The 20,691-nt window shown below is 47.5% G+C and overlaps 1 protein-coding gene across 2 annotated transcripts in view; it reads right to left on the reverse strand.

Moving 5' to 3' along the window:
* Positions 1-20,691, reverse strand: part of LOC115199829 (proprotein convertase subtilisin/kexin type 5) — a 49,860-nt gene that overhangs the window by 22,930 nt on the left and 6,239 nt on the right. For both annotated transcript variants that reach the window (XM_029762318.1, XM_029762317.1), the window contains exons 3-10: positions 18,677-18,823; positions 13,082-13,225; positions 11,387-11,463; positions 9,264-9,352; positions 8,978-9,150; positions 6,613-6,825; positions 3,875-3,975; positions 656-759 (exon numbers count right to left, since the gene is read on the reverse strand). In XM_029762318.1, coding sequence (XP_029618178.1) covers positions 656-759; positions 3,875-3,975; positions 6,613-6,825; positions 8,978-9,150; positions 9,264-9,352; positions 11,387-11,463; positions 13,082-13,225; positions 18,677-18,823 — 1,048 coding nt within the window. The remainder of the gene's footprint in view (positions 1-655; positions 760-3,874; positions 3,976-6,612; positions 6,826-8,977; positions 9,151-9,263; positions 9,353-11,386; positions 11,464-13,081; positions 13,226-18,676; positions 18,824-20,691) is intronic.

Genomic DNA, 20,691 nt, shown 5'->3' on the forward strand with positions numbered 1-20,691 from the left:
ACCACCAACAGCACTAGGGCTGCTGAATCAAGTGCACCTACCACCAACAGCGCAAATCAGATAAAAACAATTGGAACGCAAGGCTTTATCATTGGTTTTATTACAGGAATGTTTGGTGATCAACTAGGAATGCCTTCACGATCGACCGGTTGGTGACCACCGCCTTAGAACAAGCAATCAAAACAGCCTTCCAACCAGAGCAGTATCCCAGCAAAACATCAGTAAGTTAACCCAATCCACACAGCCAATCAAATATTATTCTCCCATCTCTCTTTCTTTAAACCTCTGCTCTCCATTTCCACTGGATGAACTCCCCACCTCCTCCCTTTTCTCTCTCACTCGTTTTCCCAATCCTCTTTGAAACAGCCGCTTGGAAAAACTCCAGGACTGCAGTCTCAATATCACACACACACACACACACACACACACACACACACACACACACACACACACACACACACACACACACACACACACACACACACACACACATGAAACGAAGTACTCCACATGGAATCCCTGACAGGTAGTTGGCAGGCAGTGGGATGGTTTATGGTGAGTGACTGGGCTAAGAGTAAAGTGAAGGGTATGAAAGAGAGAGCGGAAAACGGGGCGAGTAGCTGAGGGAGGAGAGGAGGCGAGCAGTGTTAAGCACCGTTGTATCCAGCAGCGTTGGTCTTCCAGTCAGGGGCGTTGAGGTGGCCAGCTCGAGACGTCTTGACAATGATGTGCTGAACATCCCTCCACGACAACAGAGGACTGGAGGAGAAATCACAAAACACCACAGAGACATACAGGTAACCAACAATATGCACAGACTTAACACTGTTTGTGTGTGGGTGTGCGTGTGTAATGTACATATGGTGCATGGGTGTTTGCGTGTAACAGAAAGAGAGCGAGAGAGTTCGGTATAGCAGATACAGTATGCCCAACCATCCACCTCCCTCCCAGGTCCAATCTCACGTGATACCCATTACAAGATGGCATCCATGTGTCCTTTGATGTAAAAACGGTGCTTAAAAAAATATATATAAGTAGGTCACCAAGTTTCCTGGGAATCCCTTCATATGCTGTCCAGATGCTCCATTATTTTCTCCCGCTCTCATCTCTCCCGCTGAGCACAGTATTTCAGAACATTCCGAGGCTGCAGGTTTTCCTACAAAAATACTACTCCGCAAGGATATAGAGTGGGGTCTGAAATTATTGACACCCTTGATAAAGATTAGCAAAAATGACTGTATAGAATAAATGATTCAAATACTACGGTATATTGTACGTTTAAACTGTTTGGGAAATTATATTATACTAATACAATTGCTCAGAGAAAGATATTTTGTTTAACAAGTATTACAAAAAAAATCTCAAAAAAGGTAGGGGTCAAAATTATAGACACCCCCTTCCAATACCTCACCTTGCGAAGATGACGACACTGGGCCTTTAAAATATTTGATGAGTTGGAGAACACATTGGGATCTTAGACCATTCCTCCATACAGAATCCTTCCAGATCCTTGATAACATTCGTCTGTGCTTATGGACTGCCCTCATAACCGGCCGTGATTTGGAGTCCCATAGGGCGGCGCACAATTGGCCCAGCTTCGTCCGGGTTTGGCCGGTGTAGGCCGTCATTGTAAATAAGAATTTGTTCTTAACTGACTTGCCTAGTTAAAATAAGAATAATTAAGTTATGGTCTTGCTGGAAGATCCAGTTGCGGCCAAGTCTCTGCCTCCTGGCAGAGGCAACCAGGTTTTTGGATAAAATGTCCTGGTACTGAGTAAAGTTCATGATGCCGTTGACCTTAACCGCCCCAGGACCAGTGGAAACAAAATAGCCCCATAACATCAAAGATCCACCACCCTATTTTACAGTAGGTATGGGATTATTTTCTGTATAGGTATTGACATTTTGACACCAAACCCACCACTGGTGTGAGTGGCCAAAGAGCTCTATTTTTCCATGTAATCTGACCAAAACACCAGTTCCAATCCAAGTGCCAATGCTGCTAACTCCAGGCATTTACATTTGTTGGGTGACATGAACATCTGCCAATAAGGTGTCAATTTCAGACCCCCACTGTATATACACACTCCCCTCCATTTGTATTTGGACAGTAAAGCTAACATTTTAAATGTGGCTCTATACTCCAGCATTTTGGATTTGAGATCAATGTTTCATATGTGGCAACAGTACAGAATGTATTGAGGATATTTTCATACATATCCGTTTTACCGTTTACATATGAAAGCAATTCATGCATCTAGTCCCCCCCCTCCTGAGTAGATAAACGTTTCGGAGCACTTCTAAATTAAGCCTTGCCATGATTGATAAAAAATCATGAATGAATCATGAATAATGGAACGATGTCATTCAGAGGCTACAACAAATCATCATTACCAATAATAGGGGAGGTAAGCATTTTTGGGGGGAGGGGGGGGTAATGATCTTTGCGCCTCTAACCTTCTAACTCATCATTACTCACAGTTCATTCCTAATTATACATAATCATGGTAGCATCCACATGAATGTAGCAGTGTTCAGAAATACACACTCTTACTTACAATAAAAGTGACTCCAACATGGCGCAAGACATTATTCGCCGTTCAGTTTCCTATTGGGCAAAAAGATCATCCAAAACACAAACAAAACAAACCGCAAATGCATCCAACAACTTTGTATCATCACGAGTTTGTGTGCAAGGAATATGGGACCAAATACTAAACTACTTAATACACTAAGTGAATTTGTCCAAATACTGACTTCTTCAAATGGCCAGACTAGACACAAAGTGCTTTCATTTCTAAAACAGTAAAACAGATATGTATGAAAATACCCTCAAATAAAAAGTCACATTGTGTACTGCCTCCAAAGGAGTTTATGGTGGAGTAGAGAAAACGTTCACGGATAACCATTGCCATCAACCTCTTGAACACTGGTGGGAGAGTATGTTTAAGTGTTTCACTTCCCAGGAGTCGTCCGTTCTCCTGCTCGCTGTCCAACACTCACTCGGTTAACTACGTTTTCCAAAAAATGCATTGAGGTGAAAACCAGAAGCTGTCGGCATGGGCGCCAGTCATGGCATATCAATTCCATAAGGAGTTGGCAAGAGACCAAAAAAACAGACTGGCACTCACAGGTTTAGAAGCTGTGGTCTTCTGAAGGGAAAAGCAAGGGTGTCCCAATACCAATAACAATCCATGAAAACTCTGATTTATTGACAATTAAAACCAACCAATGTTCACCACTTCATCCATAATTCACATTCTATAAATGTTTCATTGTCATTAATGTTGTGCAATAACTAGGCCATGGCACAGGCATCCTAAAATCATTTGAACGCTGCCGGATAGCGCACACACACACACACACACACACACACACACACAGGAACTATTCCCACAGCTCGTTTGGTCCCCACAGATCCTACATCAAACCCTGCTGATGTCAGAGAGTCTCCTCTCATGTTCTGACTGAAGTGTAATTATGGTATAAACATACGGGTGTAATATGATGCGGAGGGGGAAGATAAGCTGGCCTTTCTAATGACAGAGCAGACCTGCTCTCAGCCCTGCTCGAAAAAATATGTTTATCAAAGTCGGCCAGCTCTCTTTCCTCTACCAGATAACCGCTGATACCATCAGCGGCGCTCAAAGAGTTGTGGCCAATCGGATCCGCTTGACGAGTGTGTGTGCGGAGCAGTTGGTGTGTGTGGGTGAGTGAGAGGGTGGAGCAGAGAAAGAGTGAAAAAAAAGGGGAGATAATTGTGATAAGCAATGTGAGCAATGGGCTTGATTGACTGACTGGCTGGGTGAACTGAACTAACTGCAGTGCACAGGTAGAGTCGAGTGAATCCCTGAGTTAAGGTTAAGGAGCTTACTTAGCTTCCAGGGCCAGCGCGATGATCCCAGCTGCCATAGGAGCAGACGCCGAGGTCCCTGTGTGGCTGTCTGTGCAGCGCTGCCGCAGATCTGTGGTGATCTACAGCGGGAGGGAGAAGAGGGGATGGAAAGAGAGGGGAGGGAGGGTTAAGTCCTGTGGATCAGGGGGAGATTGAGGCACACCTGAGACTGCACACATTCCAGCTTTGATACGCTGCCATGCTAGAGATGATACACATGCACTACCCTGCTGTTCCCGAAGGTAGCCAGGAAATCATTTCCCAGCCAAAGAGGACCACAGGGAGTGGAAAGGAGGGAAATATTTTTTTCCAGGTGCCTCCTGAGTGGCGCAGTGATCTAAGACGCAGTGTTGCGGCGTCACTACAGCCTGAGGTGTCATTACCGGCCGTGACCGGGAGTCCCATAGGGCGGCGCACAATTGGCCCAGCGTCGGGGGGGGGGGGCTTTACTTGGCTCGTCGCGCTCTAGCAACTCCTTGTGGCAGGCCAGGCGCCTGCAGGCTGACTTCGGTCGGCAGTTGAACAGGGTTTCCTCCGACACATTGGTGCAGCTGGCTTCTGGGTTAAGCGGGCGGGTGCTAAGAAGCGCGATTTGGCAAAACGATGTATGAGGACACATGACTCTACTTTCGCCACTCCCGAGCCCATTCGGGAGTTGCAGCGATGAGACAAGATCGTAATCACGAAATTGGGGAGAAAAAGGGGGTAATTATATATTTTTTTATATAATAGTAATAAAATAAAACAAATAAAAATTGCAGTTGAAAAAAAACCATCTGTTCCCATTGCATGGACTTATATCAAGGGCGGGAGAAAGCTTAGCGTTTTGCGCCAAATCCAGTCAGTCACAATAAAAGCCATCAAAGGGATCCCTTGCTGACCGACCGACCGGTCACTTCAGAGCTGGAAGACCATCTATAGACGCCTCAACATATCCCCGTTGTTGGACTGAAGACACCAAAGGGCTTAGAATGGGGAAACCAGCTTGTATCTGGGTCACAGTGAGGGAGGAAGGCCTGATTGAGAAAGCTGGGTCCTGCTGGTAGAGGATCTGGGGCTGTATTCATTAAGCGTCTCAGAGCAGGAGTGCTGATCTAGGATCGATTTGCCTTTTAGATCATAATAAATAAGATATATATGCACGGGAGGGACCTGATCCTAGATCAGCACTCCTACCCTGTTATGCTTTACAAATAAAGGCCCTGGAGTAGGACATTGTGTGCATGACCGTGTGTGTTGAGTGCTGGTCATTGTTCTGGAGGGCAGCGCTGGCCTGGCTGGTTCTTAGTGACTGCTCTCCTTCTCTCCCTCCCTCTTTCTCTGCTTGGTCTCTAGAACCTCTATTGGGAATGTGGCGAAACACTGCCAGACAAGCTGGGACAACAGTCACTGTCTGTCTGACTGTCTGCCCCGATGCACCCTGGGCCAGCGGTGGAGAGTAGGAGGGGGTTAGCCCAGGACACACAGCTTGACCCCGACACACTGACCTCATTCACCCAGCCTTGGGTTCAAAAGCCATGGGCTTTAAAAACAACCAAAGCTTGTTTGTCCACACAGGAATCAGTTACGTGTTCGTATGCCATCTAGTCCGGCCTAAATGACAAAGCAGCATTAGCACATTAGTGCTCTCTCTCGCTCACACACACACACATTACGTTAGGGTAGTCCATCATATCCCAGGATGACTTCCACTTCTGAGTTCACAGTGAATTTTTGGGGTGACTGAAGAGTCCAATCCGAGATCCACAAACTTTATCGCAGGCGGGGCATGCGCAGTCCGTGTTGGCGAGGGCAGGTATGGTTGTATGTCTCCTGAGCTGTTTTTACCGTTTCTTTGTGCTCCTCTCCTCCTCCCGCCTCTGTACACCGCTCTGGCAGAGCTGCCGCCAGGTGGAACGGTCGGCAGCGGCGTCCTCCAGGTCTGTGGGTTTGATGGTGCACTTCTTCAGCTGGTCCTTGTAGCGCTGCATCTACCCCCCTACAGACCGCCGGCCAACATGTAGCCGGCCGTACACGATCTTCCGCGAACAAGACATTCTAATGACATGCCCAAGCCAGCAGTCGCTGTTTGAGTGACCATGGCCTCCATACTTTTGCAGTTGGTCAAAGTAAGGTGATTCCCAGGATGCGCTGCGGGCATCTTATGTGGAAATCGCTCGAGCTGCTTGTTGTGGCGACAGTAAGTGACTTAGACTTCACAGCGGTAAAGAAGTGTGGTGATGCAGACGGCTTGATAGACGGAGACGTTGGTGTGGAGGTGGAGATCCCTGTTTTGGAAGACCCTGCGTCCGAGTTTCCCGAAGGCAGCTGATGCTTAATCCTGTTTAGAATTGAGGTGGATGCTGTAGTCCTCCGAGAGGATGCTGCCCAGGTATTTGAATGACGGTATTTGAATGATGGTGGGTGGAGGGCTAGCTCCATTGGTAGACCACCTCGGTCTTGGTGGTGTTGATACAATCCCACCCTGCTATAGACCCTCACAGCCGTTACAAAGACGGACTAAGGTCTCACTAAGGTGTGGGCCACAAGAGCTCTCTCACACACACACACACACACACACACACACACACACACACACACACACACACACACACACACACACACACACCTCAACTATCAGACAGTCGTAGTTCGCTCTTCCCTCTGCTGCTGTATGTTCTGGTAAGAATGGAGGAACAGCCACACAGTTTCTCTCTCTCTCTCAGAGACAGACTTACTATCTTGCGGTCATAGTTCTCTCCACTACTGTAGGTGGTGGTTAGGGTGGAGGAGCACTCCTCCAGGTACCAGGGCTTGCGTCCGCTCTCGGCGGTGCTAGAGATGGAGATAGTGTAGATGCTGTTGGTGTAGCCGTCACAGGAGCAGTGGTCCCGGCTCCGCCCGCCGTTCCCTGACGCCCACACAAAGATGGAGCCACGCCCCTTCCTTCCCTGGCAGGAAATCAAATCATTGTCAATTAGATCAGAGGCGGGACTTCCTGCCCGTGGGAACAAATGTTCTTCCGCCACCTGATGCTGAAATGGTAATAGCAGGTGCAGCAGCAGTGGCAGGGGAATGAGCACATTAATTACATTAGCCCAAATGACTTAATGGAGCAGGACTATCACACAGCTTCAGTAAACAGAGATATCTACATAGAAATACAATTACTTGAGCGGGCATCCCCAATCAAATAAAGTCAATGATGCCAAAATGCCATATTTCTATTTATATGGGTTTTTATTGGTGTATGATTGGCAGAGAAACTGGAGGGAGCCTACTGCTCTGAGGTCTGACACACACACACACACACACACACACACACACACACACACACACACACACGATAAAAAGGTAGAGGGAAGCATTTCAAAAGGCCTCTGTCAGCCAGTGATAAGAGATAGAAGCCCCTCTGAGTGAGGATAGAATCAGACAGGACAAAACGCTGACGGAAAACTGGGACCAGCTTTGAAGAGGGAGGGAGGAAGGGAGGGAGGGAGGGAGGGAGGGAGGGAGGGAGGGAGAAGCTGTGCGAGAAAGGAGGGGAGAGATACAGAGGGAGAGTGACAAACAGAGAGAGACAAAGAGAGCGAGAGTGTGAAAAAGCAGGTAGGGAGATGATGACTTATTGAAGCAAGAGGGAGACCGACGAAGACAGAAAAAAAAAGGAAAAAAAGACAACGACAACCAAAAAAACGTTTACGAGAAAATTAGCTCAAGATACCTAAGAGAGCGTGGGGGCTGGGTCTGGGGGACCTGCACCCTCTAACCTAACAGCAGCAACACACACCTCTCCCTAACCGGTCAATAATATCTCACAAATATACAGGAGCTAATACATGTTCTCCTCCCTTCCAACTGGTTACACAGTCTCCCCGCTCACTAGCCTGTCACATCCCCTTTCCGTAGGCCAACCTGCCACGGTGCTGCCACACACACCTCCAACCATCTGCCATAATAGTCCAATAGACTCTGTTCCATGCACAACCAAGACATACACTGGGTATACAAAACATTAAGAACACCTGCTCTTTCCATGACAAACTGACCAGGTGAATGCTATGATCTCTTCACATTTATTTATTTTCATTTTAAACAGACGCACTTATCCAGAGCGACTTACAGGATCAATTAGGGTTAAGTGCCTTGCTCAAGGGCACATTGCCAGATTTTTCACAGTCGGCTCTGGGATTCAAACCAGCGACCTTTCAGTTATCGTCCCAACACTTAACCGCTAGGCTACCTGCCGCCCTTATTGATGTCACTTGTTAAATCCACTTCAATCAGTGTAGATGAAGGGGAGGAGACAGAGTAAAGAAATATTGTTAAGCCTCGAGACAATTGAAACATGGATTGTGTACGTGTGCCATTCAGAGGGTGACTGGGCTAGATAAAAAAATGTAAGTGTCTTTGAGCGGGGTATGGTTCGGTTCTTGACACCGGTTTGAGTGTCAAGAACCACTGGGTTTTTCACGCTCAACAGTTTTCCTGTGTGTATCAAGAATGGTCCACCACCCAAAGGACATCCAGCCAACTTGACAACTATGGGAAGCATTGGACTCAATATGGGTCAGCATCCCTGTGGAACGCTTTCGTCACCTCGTAGAGTCCATGCCCCGACGAATTGAAGCTGTTCCGAGGGCAAAGGGGGTGTCCCTAATGTTTTGAATACTCAGTGTACGTAACCCACCACCAAAATCGAACCATTGTTTTACTTTCTCTTTAATCAAAATGTAAGCAGCATGTCTGACTCAGCAAGGAGAGGGCACTCTGACATCATCACAAGCGACCTTGTGAAGTCAACTCCCCTCCACTTAACCCCTGGGCTAAGCTCTTCCTTTGAGCCACCTCCACAAAACACTCATGAATATGGATACAGCACATGAATATGCTAATCAGACCAAGCGCTTTAATCCAAATGTCTAGAAGTGCCCCGGAGGCATTGATTACACTCTGGCCGCCGAGTTACTGCGTGCGTTTGTCCAAGTCAATGTGTATTCTTTGCCCCAGTCTTCTTCTGAGAGCGAATTGGTGTTTTGATCGTGGGTATAAGTGTGTATACTTAATGTGCATGTCTACTGTGTGTGTGTGTGTGAGATGCACCATGCGGATGCCGTTCTCAAAGGCCTGCCTTGCCAGGGAGGCGGGGCCGTCCACGGTCTTGCCGTCGTCATCAGGACCCCAGCTGGCGCTGTAGATGTCAATGTGCTGCGGCTGCAGACTCAGAGACTTGGCCTCCACCATGTCTGTCACGTCACCGTCCAGCATCCGCACCCCTGACACACACACACAAACACACACACACACAGTGAAAAAAAGAGTACATTTGGTACACACAGTTTACATCACACACTCAAGCACAGATGCATAGCATAAACCCAACGCTCACCCCCTATCCGTGCGTTGTAGGCAATTCCCACAGTGCAATGGGAGTTGTTAGCAGATGCAGCAACTTCCCCAGCACAGCGTGTTCCATGCCTGAAGAGAGAGCAGGGACACTTTACATTACGCACATAAACACATTTCCACACTCCTACCAGCGCACATTTATTAAACTCACACAAATATGTAAACAGATACACTGAAGAATGCACAAACAGTCAGGATAGCATCGGACACCCTGCACGTTCCGGTAAAGACGCATGGCGGAGAACTAAGTGGAGTTAGACTTAGTTCAAACTCCGGCCTGGAGGAACAGGCCTACTCATGGCCAGTAGCAGAGTCTTCTTCAGAAGGGCATGCAATGGAAAAGGTATTATAGTCCGTTTTCCTCAGTTTGGTGCGTAACGAACACGGCCCTGCTGTCAGAGGCAGCAGCAGCTGCACTGGGTTACATAGAGCCCTCAAATATTTTCACAATGTGAAAGAGACAAATGTTTTGCATGTCCCCGAGCCCTCGACAAACAAGGGTAACATTCCGCCACAGACCGTAGCGACAATCGGCCAGGGTCAGCGACCAGAGCAAACAAACAAGAGTGTCTTTTAGGAGGAGGAAGAGGCAAACTCTCTCGCTCGGCACGACCAGCCCTCATGCCGAGAACATCTGGACCAAGCGGCCCAGAGTCGCCACTGATTGCCGTCATGGCAAACCCAGCATCTAACCCGTGGCAGGCAGACGCGCAAACCCTCGCTAGCTTATGGTTTCCACTGTACTGTATTCCATCACCTGGCTAGAACCTCCCTCCACAGCACAGCTCTTCCCCTATAGCAAACAAATAGTAGGGAACATCCAAATCCTTTAGCTCCGTCCGGCTTCACACAGCTCCACGTTCTGCCTGTTGCCTGCGTCTCCTCTGCGTGCGTGCGGATGTGTGTGGAGTGTGGTGTGTGTGTGTGTGTGTGTTCTCAGCCCATCTCTGTTCCATGCCTGCTCCTCATCACTCTGAACCCCACCATCTGTAGCACGACTAAAGTTCAACGTGGATGACACACCGACTGGATCAAGGTGATTCCTTGGTTCAGCCCATAGAAGTGGACTTCTACATTATAGCAGAGATTCTATCACATGGAAATGTTCAAATTCAGCAGCAGATACGTTCCTCACACAGGAAATAAGCGGAAAGAACAGCATGTTCTCCTCAGGAAGAAAAACACACACACACACACACCACACAGCGGATGCAAGTTTAGTGTCCGTTTACTTTGAACATCTGTGAAACTGCTGGTTTAAAAGAAAGGGATGGTAGAGTGGACTGTAACCAATCCATTCTGGTCTCTTTGGTTGGCCTGGATCAGAAGTGGCGAGTCCTCTTTCTTCAAATCAGTACCATGTCATAAAATAAAGCTGGGGCAAATTGGAACTCCTACCACCGAACGAGTGTACATGCAAACGTCTCGGATAGGGACGTCTGGAGTGAATCAGCAGTTAGTGGGGAGCTTTCATAGAACCTCTCACAAACGGTGTTCCCCTCTACGTTCCCCTCTACGTTCCCCTCTACGTTCCCCTCTACGTTCCCCTCTACGTTCCCCTCTACGTTCATATGATATCGGAGACTGGACAAGTTGGGACAGTGCAAAGATACAGAATGGGTCTGAAAAACGTGTAGTGTGTAAGCGTTAGGTAGCGGGAACACACTAACGGCTGTGTTCCAGTATCCCCTCTAGCAGCATACTGCCTAGAATAGAGCAATGAGTTGGGCCATGCATTCTAAGCGGTATGCTAGTATGGACATTGGAACGTACCCATTATTGTGACAGACTTCTCAACAAACCCCAGTCAGCGGGGGACAGAGAGAGAGAGAGAGAGGGAGTGAGGCATTGCAGACCCTGATCTGTCTAGAAAGCAGTGGGCTAGTAAACCTCCTGTCTCTTTAAGAAAACAATCTACAACAGAGCACTGAGGGTTTGCCAGGGCATTTTGGCAGCCAAACTGGCGCAGGACACAGGGCTCCCAGGCAGAGGAGAGTTCTCCACACACACAACACACTCCTACAGAACTATACAGATAGCAAGCGCACACACACACACACACACACACACAGAGGAGAGCGATGCTGTGACCCGGTATCTTACTTGTTCTCGTTGCTGGCATCATAACGGGGCATGGGGTCCATGTCATTCCCGTTGACATCATAACTGGCCTGGTTGTCCTGGAAACAGAGGAAATACCTTCACCATCATGGTGTTCTTATGGCCGAGGGCGGAGCAGCAGAAATCAGCCAATGGCATGAATATGCAACACTCACACATACCCCATTCCAAAACCCACACATACGCCATTCCAAAACCCACCCACCCACATACACACACCCTATTCCAACCCCCCCCCCCCCACACACATACCCCCCATTCCAAAACCCACACACACATACCCCCCATTCCAAAACCCCCCACACACCCCATTCCACCCCCCCCACACACACACACCCCATTCCAAAACCCCCCCCACACACACACCCCATTACAACCCCCCCCCCCCACAGACACATACCCCATTCCACCCCCACCCCCCCCCACACCCCATTCCAAAACCCACACACATACCCCATTCCAAAACCCACACACATACCCCATTCCAAAACCCCCACACACACACACACACACACACACACACACACCCCCCATTCCAAAACACACACACACACACACACACACACACACACACACACACACACCCCATTCCAAAACACACACACCCCATTCCAAAACACACACCCCCCATTCCAAAACACACACACACACACCCCATTCCAAAACACACACACACCCCCCATTCCAAAACCCACACACACATACCCCATTCCAAAACCCCCACACACCCCATTCCCCCCCCCCACACACACCCCATTCCCCCCCCCCCACACACACACCCCATTCCCCCCCCACACACACACACACACCATTCCACCCCCCCCACACACACATACCCCATTCCACCCCCCCCCACACACACACCCCATTCCAAAACCCACACACACACACCCCATTCCAAAACACACACATACCCCATTCCAAAACACACACACACACCCCCCCATTCCAAAACACACACACACCCCCCATTCCAAAACACACACACACACACCCAATTCCAAACACACACACACACACACACACCCCCCATTCCAAAACACACACACACACACACACACCCCCCATTCCAAAACACACACACATACCGCATTCCAAAACACACACACATACCGCATTCCAAAACACACACACATACCGCATTCCAAAACACACACACATACCGCATTCCAAAACACACACACATATATCCCATAACACACACACATATATCCCATTCCAAAACACACACACACATATATCCCATTCCAAAACACACACATACACTGGGTGTACAAAACATTAGGAACACCTTCACTATAAGGTGTCGAAAGCATTCCACAGGGATGCTGGCCCGTGTTGACGCCAATGCTTCCCACAGTCAAGTAGGCTGGATGTCCTTTGGGTGATGGACCATTCTTGAAACACACTGGAAAATGTTGAGCGTGAAAACGCCAGCTGCGTTGCAGTTAACACGCCTTCTGAATGGCACACACACAATCCATGACTCAATTGTCTCAAGGCTTAAAAAAAATCATGCTTTAACATGTCTCCTCCCTTTGATCTACACGGATTTAACAGGTGAAATTGATAACGGATCATAGCTGTCACCTGGACTATGTCTGGGAAAGAGCAGGCGTTCCTAATGTTCTGCACACTCAGTGTACATGCACCCACAAACATACAGTACACACTCACGTAGTTCTGAATGAGGTCAGGGTGGTTCCTCTCTATGCCGTCATCCAGGATGGTGACCACCACGTCTTTCCCCGTGTAGCCCCTCTTCCACGCCCCCACTATGTTCATGTCTGACTGGCAGTTATGGATGTCATCATTACAGTGCTGGAACACACACAATCACACACACACACACACACACACACACACACACACACACACACGTCACTGGAATAGTGCCGAAACAAAACTAGCAACCCACTTATGTGGTCGTTATAATTCTGGAACAAAGAGCCACATCTGTGTTGTGGTAACAGCGCGTCTCTGTGCTGTTGTGCTGCTTGTTGCCAAACATTTCATGTTCTACTTTTAATACATTTACCAGCGTCTTAGTTTTTTCCATTCAACTTTTTCACCCCGGACGTTTTATCTGGACATGGTTCTACAGGACCTCCACCAGCCGAAAAAGCTAAGTAGTAACATTAACATTATGCCATCTAATTGCAGTCACTGTATTCATAATATACAGGAGAACTATTGCCTTATGGTGAGGATAGCCGTGTTGCAAGCACAGCTTCAGATGCAATCGTTAGGCAAGGTTAAGTGCAGGAAAGGATGAAACAGCGGCTGTGCCACGAGTAAGTACAAGTAGTAGTGTTAATCCCCCCGCACGGTCACCGCAGCCAGACAATTTTCTCAAGGCTTCTGGAAAGAAATGCTGTCCGTATACTCAACCGGTGTCGTTCATTCAGCGGACAGAAACTTTCAACATGTTCTCCCCATTAAGCAACGAGTCAGAAGCCGAGCCTTCTCTGGTCTCTCCTCCACCCGTTACTGGGTCTGAGCTGCTGAAGCATTCCACCATTAGCTCTGACAAATTGAAAACCCTAGTCATTGGCGACTCCATTACCCGCAGTATTAGACTTAAAAATAATCATCCCGCGACGTAAAGGCTAATCTGAAGATGGTGCTGGCTAAGGCTAAAACTGGCGAGTGTAGAGAGTATAGGGATATTGTTATCCACGTCGGAACCAGCGATGTTAGGATGAAACAGTCAGAGGTCACCAAGCGCAACATAGCTTCAGCGTGTAAATCAGCTAGAAAGATGTGTCGGCATCGAGTAATTGTCTTTGGCTTCCTCCCAGTTAGGGGGAGTGATGAGCTCTACAGCAGTCTCACAACTGGCCTGCTGAGGAGTGATGGACTCCATCCTAGCTGGAGGGGTGCTCTCATCTTATCTATGAACATAGACAAGGCTCTAACTCCTCTAGCTCCTCTAATGAGATAGGGTGCAGTCTGCCAGGTTAGTGGAGTCTGCCACTAGCACAGTCAGTGTAGTCAGCTCAGCTATCCCCATTGAGACAGTGTCTGTGCCTCAATCTCGGTGAGAAAAACAAAACATGGCAGTGTTCGCCTTAGCAATCTCACTGGAATAAAGACCTCCTCCATTCCTGTCATCATTGAAAGAGATTGTGATATCTCACATCTTAAAACAGGGTTACTTAATGTTAGATCCCTCACTTCCAAGGCAGTCATAGTCAATGAACTAATCACTGATCATAATCTTGATGTGATTGGCATGACTGAAACATAGACCCACTCAAAGGCTTTCGGAGCAATCATCGACTCAGTGGGGTTTGTCCAACATGTCTCCGGACCCACTCATGGCCATAGTCAAACCCTGGATCAAAAGCCATGCTATAAAATTCTCGGACAACCCAAAGATTCCCTTCCAGACTCCCTCCACCTACCCAATGACGTTGGGGTACACAAATCGGTTAACCACCTAACTGAGGATCTAAATTTAACCTTGCGTAATACCCTAGACGCAGTCGCACCCCTAAAAACAAAAGACATTTGTCACAAGAAATTTTGTCCCTGGTACACAGAAAATACCCGAGCCCTGAAGCAAGCTTCCAGAAAATTGGTATGGAAATGACGCTCCACCAAACTGGAAGTCTTCCAACTAGCTTGGAAAAAGAGTACCGTGCAATATCGAAGAGCCCTCACTGCTGCTCGATCATCCTATTCTTCCAACCTAATTGAGGAGAATAAGAACAATCCAACATTTAATTTTGATACTGTCCACAGCTAACTAAAAAGCAGCATTCAACAAGAAAGGATGGCATTCACTTCAGCAGTAATAGATTCATGAACTTCTTCAATGAAAAGATCATGATCGTTAGAAAGCAAATTACAGACTCCTCTTTGAATCTGCGTATTTCTCCAAAGCTCAGTTGAGTCTGCACAGAACTGCCAGGACCTAGGATCAACGGAGACACTCAAGTTATTTCATCCGGTATCTCTTGACACATTCATGAAAACAGTCATGGCCTCTAAACTCTCAAGCTGCATACTGGACACTATTCCAACTAAAGTACTGAAGGAGCTACTTCCTGTGCTTGGCACTCCTGTTGAACATAATAAATGGCTCCCTATCCACCGGATGTGTACCAAACTCACTAAAAATGGCAGTAATAAAGCCTCTCTTGAAAAAGCCACACCTTGACACGAATTTTTTTTAAATTTTTTATTTTTATAAAAATAAATAAATCATCCCACATCGAATCTCCCATTCCTCCTTAAAAAATGAAAAAGCTGTTGTGCAGCAACTCACTGCCTTCCTGAAGACAAATAATGTATACGAAATGCTTCAGTCTGGTTTTAGACCCCATCATAGCACAGACTGCACTCGTGAAGGTGGTAAATGACCTTTTAATGGCGTCAGACCAAGGCTCTCCATCTGTCCTCGTGGTCCTAGACCTTACTGACACCATCGATCACCATATTATTTTGCCGAGATTAGAAACCCTAATTGGTCTACACGGACAAGTTCTTGCCGGTTTAGAGCTTATCTGTCAGAAAGAAATCAGTTCGTCTCTGTGGATGTTTTGTCCTCTGACAAATCAATTGTAAGTTTTGGCGTTCCTCTAGGTTCTGTTTTAGGACCACCATTGTTTTCACTATATATTCTACCTCTTGGTGATGTCATTCGGAAACAATGTCAACTTTCACTGCTATGCGGACGATACACAGCTGTACATTTCGATGAAACATGGTGAAGCCCCAAAATTGCCCTCCCTGGAAGCCTGTGTTTCAGACATAAGGAAGTGGATGGCGGCAAATGTTTTACTTTTAAACTCGGACAAAACAAAGATGCTAGTTCTAGGTCCCAAGAAACAAAGAGATCTGCTGTTAAATCTGACAATTAATCTTGATGGTTGTACAGTTGTCTCAAATAAAACTGAAGGACCTCGGTGTTACTCTGGACCCTGATCTCTCTTTTGACAAACATATCAATAATATATCAAGGACAGCTTTTTTCCCCATCTTCGAAACCTTGCAAAAATCAGCAACCTTTTGTCCAAAATTGATGCATTTAAACTAATCCATGCTTTTGTCACTTCTAGATTAGACTACTGCAATGGTCTACTCTCCAGTTACCCAGATAAAGCACTAAATACATTTCAGTTAGTGCTAAACACGGCTGCTAGAATCCTGACTAGAACCAAACAATTTGATCATATTACTCCAGTGCTAGCCTCTCTACACTGACTTCCTGTTAAGGCTAGGGCTGATTTCAAGGTTTTCCTGCTTACCTACAAAGCACTACATGGGCTTGCTCCTACCCATCACTCCGATTTGGTCCTGCCATACATACCTACACATATGCTATGGTCACAAGATGCAGGCCTCCTTATTGTCCCTAGAATTTATACGCAAACAGCTGGAGGCAGGGCTTTCTCCTACAGAGCTCTATTTTTATGGAATGGTCTGCCTATCCATGTGAGAGATAAATGTCGAGACCGAGTGGAAGTCTTTACTGAAGACTTGTCTCTCAGTAGGTCCTATGATTGAGTGTAGTCTGGCCCAGGGATGCGTAGGTGAACGGCAAGGCACTAGAGCGACGAACCGCCCTTGCCGTCTCTGCCTGGCCGGCTCCCCTCTCTCCATTGGGATTCTCTGCCTCTGACCCTATTACGGGGGCTGAGTCACTGACTTAGTAGTGCTCTTCCATGCCGTGCCTAGGAGGGGTGCATCACTTGAGTGGGTTGAGTCACAGACGTGATCTTCCTGTCCAGTTTTGCGATTCCTCAGGCTGGTGCGGTGGAGGAGATCTACACAGCCTCGTCCCAGGGTATAAGTTGATGATATTCCTCTAGTGCTGTGGGGGCTGTGCTTCGGCAGTGGGTGGAATTATTTCCTGCCTGGTTGGTCCTGTCTGGGGGTATCATCGGACGGGGCCAGTGTCCCCCGACCCACCCCTCTCAGCCTCCAGTGTCTGTGCTGCAATAGTCTATCTGCTGGGGGGCTAGGGTCAGTCTGTCTTATCTGGTGTCCGGTGTGAATTTAAGTATGCTCCCTCTAATGCTCCCTCTTCCTCCACTCCCGGAGGACCTGAGCCCTAGGATCATGCCTCAGAACTACCTGGCCTGATGACTCCTGGCTGTCCCCAGTCCAACTAGTTGTGCTGCTGCTCCAGTTTCAACTGTTCTGCCTGTGGCTATGGAACCCTGACCTGTTCACCGGACGTGCTACCTTGTCCCGGACCTGCGGTTTTCGACTCCCTCTACCGCAACTGCTGTCTCAACTTCTGAATGCTTGGCTATGAAAAGCCAACTGACATTTGACCCTGCTGGTTATCTATGAACATTTGAACATCTTGAAGAACAATCTGGCTTTAAATGGCCATGTACTCTTATAATCTCCACCCGGCACAGCCAGAAGAGGACTGGCCACCCCTTAGAGCCTGGTTCCCCTCTAGGTTTCTGCATTGCTTGCTGTTTTGGGGTTTTAGGCTGAGTTTCTGTATAGCACTTTGTGACACCTGCTGATATAAAAAGGGCTTTATAAATACATTTGATTGGTTGATTGATTCCATAGACATAGGCCCTGTTCGAATCCTTTGAAAATGCAACTTTCCCTCCTCCATTCTTTGAAGTAATCATTGATCTGACATTTTTTGGACTGGTGAAAGCTATGAACTGGAATTCTTGCTTTAACCTGTCCAATCATGCTAGATAAGTTTAGTCCAAGGAGGAGAGGAAGGAACGGAAGCATTTTAACCGTTTTTAAATAGGTCCAGAGATGGATGGAGAAAGTCAGTTGTAGACTAATGTCCAGGTGAACAAACTAGTAAATCTCATACATAAACAGGAAACACTCATGACTGATTATAACCGATTATGAAACTGGACAGATACGTGGAAGCGCTGAAGTCAAAGTACTGGCTATATATCTTTGCCAAGTTAACCATTGACAGAACCCAGAAGAAGAGAAAAAGACCGGAGCGCTTACCAACTGCACAAAACGTAAGGGAGTAATGATTTATATGTGGATGTGACTAGCAGCCACAAGTGAGTGAAGTATTCTTTCTGTGTAGAGCTGCATAGCTTGTGCAGTCTAGATGGAGTCATCTCACACTGCTGTATGCATTTAAATCCTCTCTGCGTCATTAGAAAAGGTGAGAGAAGATGTCTAGACATTAGCCGCACTACACCCAAGATTCACTCTCACACACACCGAGTGGACTCTCCATTAAGTGGGTCAGGGTGGCGGTGAGTCCAGTGACCCTTGACCCTAAGTCCTGGGGTTTGGCCTGATCTGCATACTCACGATGTACCACATACTGCTCCACTTGGCATCGTTGAAGAAGATGGACTGGGCGGGGCTAGTCTGGGCGGGGCTGGAGAGAGGGTGAGGGGCCGCCTTGTAATCCCTCTTGATCCGCCTCTTCACCACCTGCTGCTGAATCCACTCCACCTAAAGCAGAGGGCATACCATTGGACAGTGAGTAAAAACAATATCAAACAACAAATCGCTGAACAGGAATACGAAGGGATTATGGGCAAGCATGTTTTGAGTGGACAATGAGAGATGGAGGAATATGTGTGGAGAAATACATTAACAAAGTAAAACACTGGCAGACAGACAAGTGTGCACATATGCATATGCATGTGCGCGCACACACACACACACACACACAATCACATCAAATCTCTCAAACCTAATGGATTTATTTCACAGAATTCCTTGGCTCATCTCAGAAATTTGGGAGCATTGGGTAGGATTTTTTCCGATTTCAAAATCGGGATGGACGGACAAGGAAATCTCAAACCTGGCCAGATGAGAGCCCTATACTTGATATGTAGCTACATAAATGACTGCTGCATCTCACTTTTGCACAAGGGTAGTGAAGTAGACAATCATATCAGAGGGAAAGTCTGTCCGTTTCTCCAGAGAGCGGAGGGGGAAAAAAAAGAATTTTTAAAAAAAGAGAGCGATGGGGTAGACCAAGAAAAACACAGGCAGAAAGATAGAGGGGGGTGGGGGACACCTAGGATGTAGTTATGAAGTCTAAAATGGAAAGAAAGAACAAATACAAATGTAACAGTGATGGCGGGCGATCAGACTGGTGCGAAGACAAGACAGCAGAGGCACAAGTCTCTGCTCATTTTACTCTGTCATTAACATCAGGTTCAAAGTAACAGCTTACACACCTCACTAAGCTCGGAACGGCAGAGCCATCAGCATGTGTGTGTGTGTGTGTGTGTGTGTGTCTCTCCGTCTGCCTGTCTACACCATGTCTATGTCCGTGTGTTGTGCATGACGAGTGGTAAGCCTTACGCAACAGTCCTCAGACAGTCACCTGGCCAGGAGGTCAGACCCCAGCAGCCAGTCATCCACCACCTCCCACCACTGACTTGAGAGTGAACTAAGAGGGAGAGGAACCGGATCTCTCCCTCTTCCTTCAGATGGTGAACTGGACTGGGGGCTTTTGAAATACGACTGCTTCTGCTTTTCCCCTTCTTAAGGGTTTGCAGGTGGCTCTCTCTATTGCAGCCTCTGCCTCCCTCACTGACTGGGTCAGTAACCAAGGGCAACCAGGATCCAAAAGGGCCAGCCGTACAGCAGGAGCGCCAGTTGAAGTCAGACGTTTGTAATGCAGACTTCCTTCGTTTCTTGCTTCCTTGAAGGGATCACTGATCTGACATGAACGTAGAAGTAGAAGTGATGGGGTCCTTGCCTATCCAAATCGGTTAGAAATCAGTGATTACTTTGAGGAAGTCTTGTTGGTAGAGCACGGCGCGTGCAATGCCAGGGTTGTGGGTATGAAAATGCATCCACTCACTACTGTAAGTGGCTTTGGATAAGAGCGTCTGCTAAATAAAAACAGATATTAGATATTTTTTGAAATAGGGTAAAAAGGTCCCCGGGGCAAGGTCACACTCTAGCACCTCTTCTCCAAGCCACGGAGTGCTGTGTGCCAACAGGTAGACTGCACAACACACACACACAAGGCGTGCCTGCTACACCCACGGACTCTCACACAAACACAGAGATGACTGGCATTATACAACTAAGCATAACAATGTGATTAGTTAAATAACCGACTACAAAGACTGAGTCCAGAGCAGCCATGATGAGAGTCCTGCCCAAAATGAGACTGGCATCAGAATGATAGGACACTGATCCCTGAACAGACAGACTCCCAGCTCAGACTGCAGGGCCAGCTGACATCATTTACACATCTCCTTCCTGTCAACCCCTCACACAGAAGAGAAACCAGAGGAAGAAGACGGGCAAAGAGAACACTGCGCTCTCTCTCTCTCTCTCTCCCCCCTCCGTGA

This window comes from Salmo trutta, chromosome 9, assembly GCF_901001165.1.
Source record: "Salmo trutta chromosome 9, fSalTru1.1, whole genome shotgun sequence".
Lineage (NCBI taxonomy): Eukaryota > Metazoa > Chordata > Actinopteri > Salmoniformes > Salmonidae > Salmo > Salmo trutta.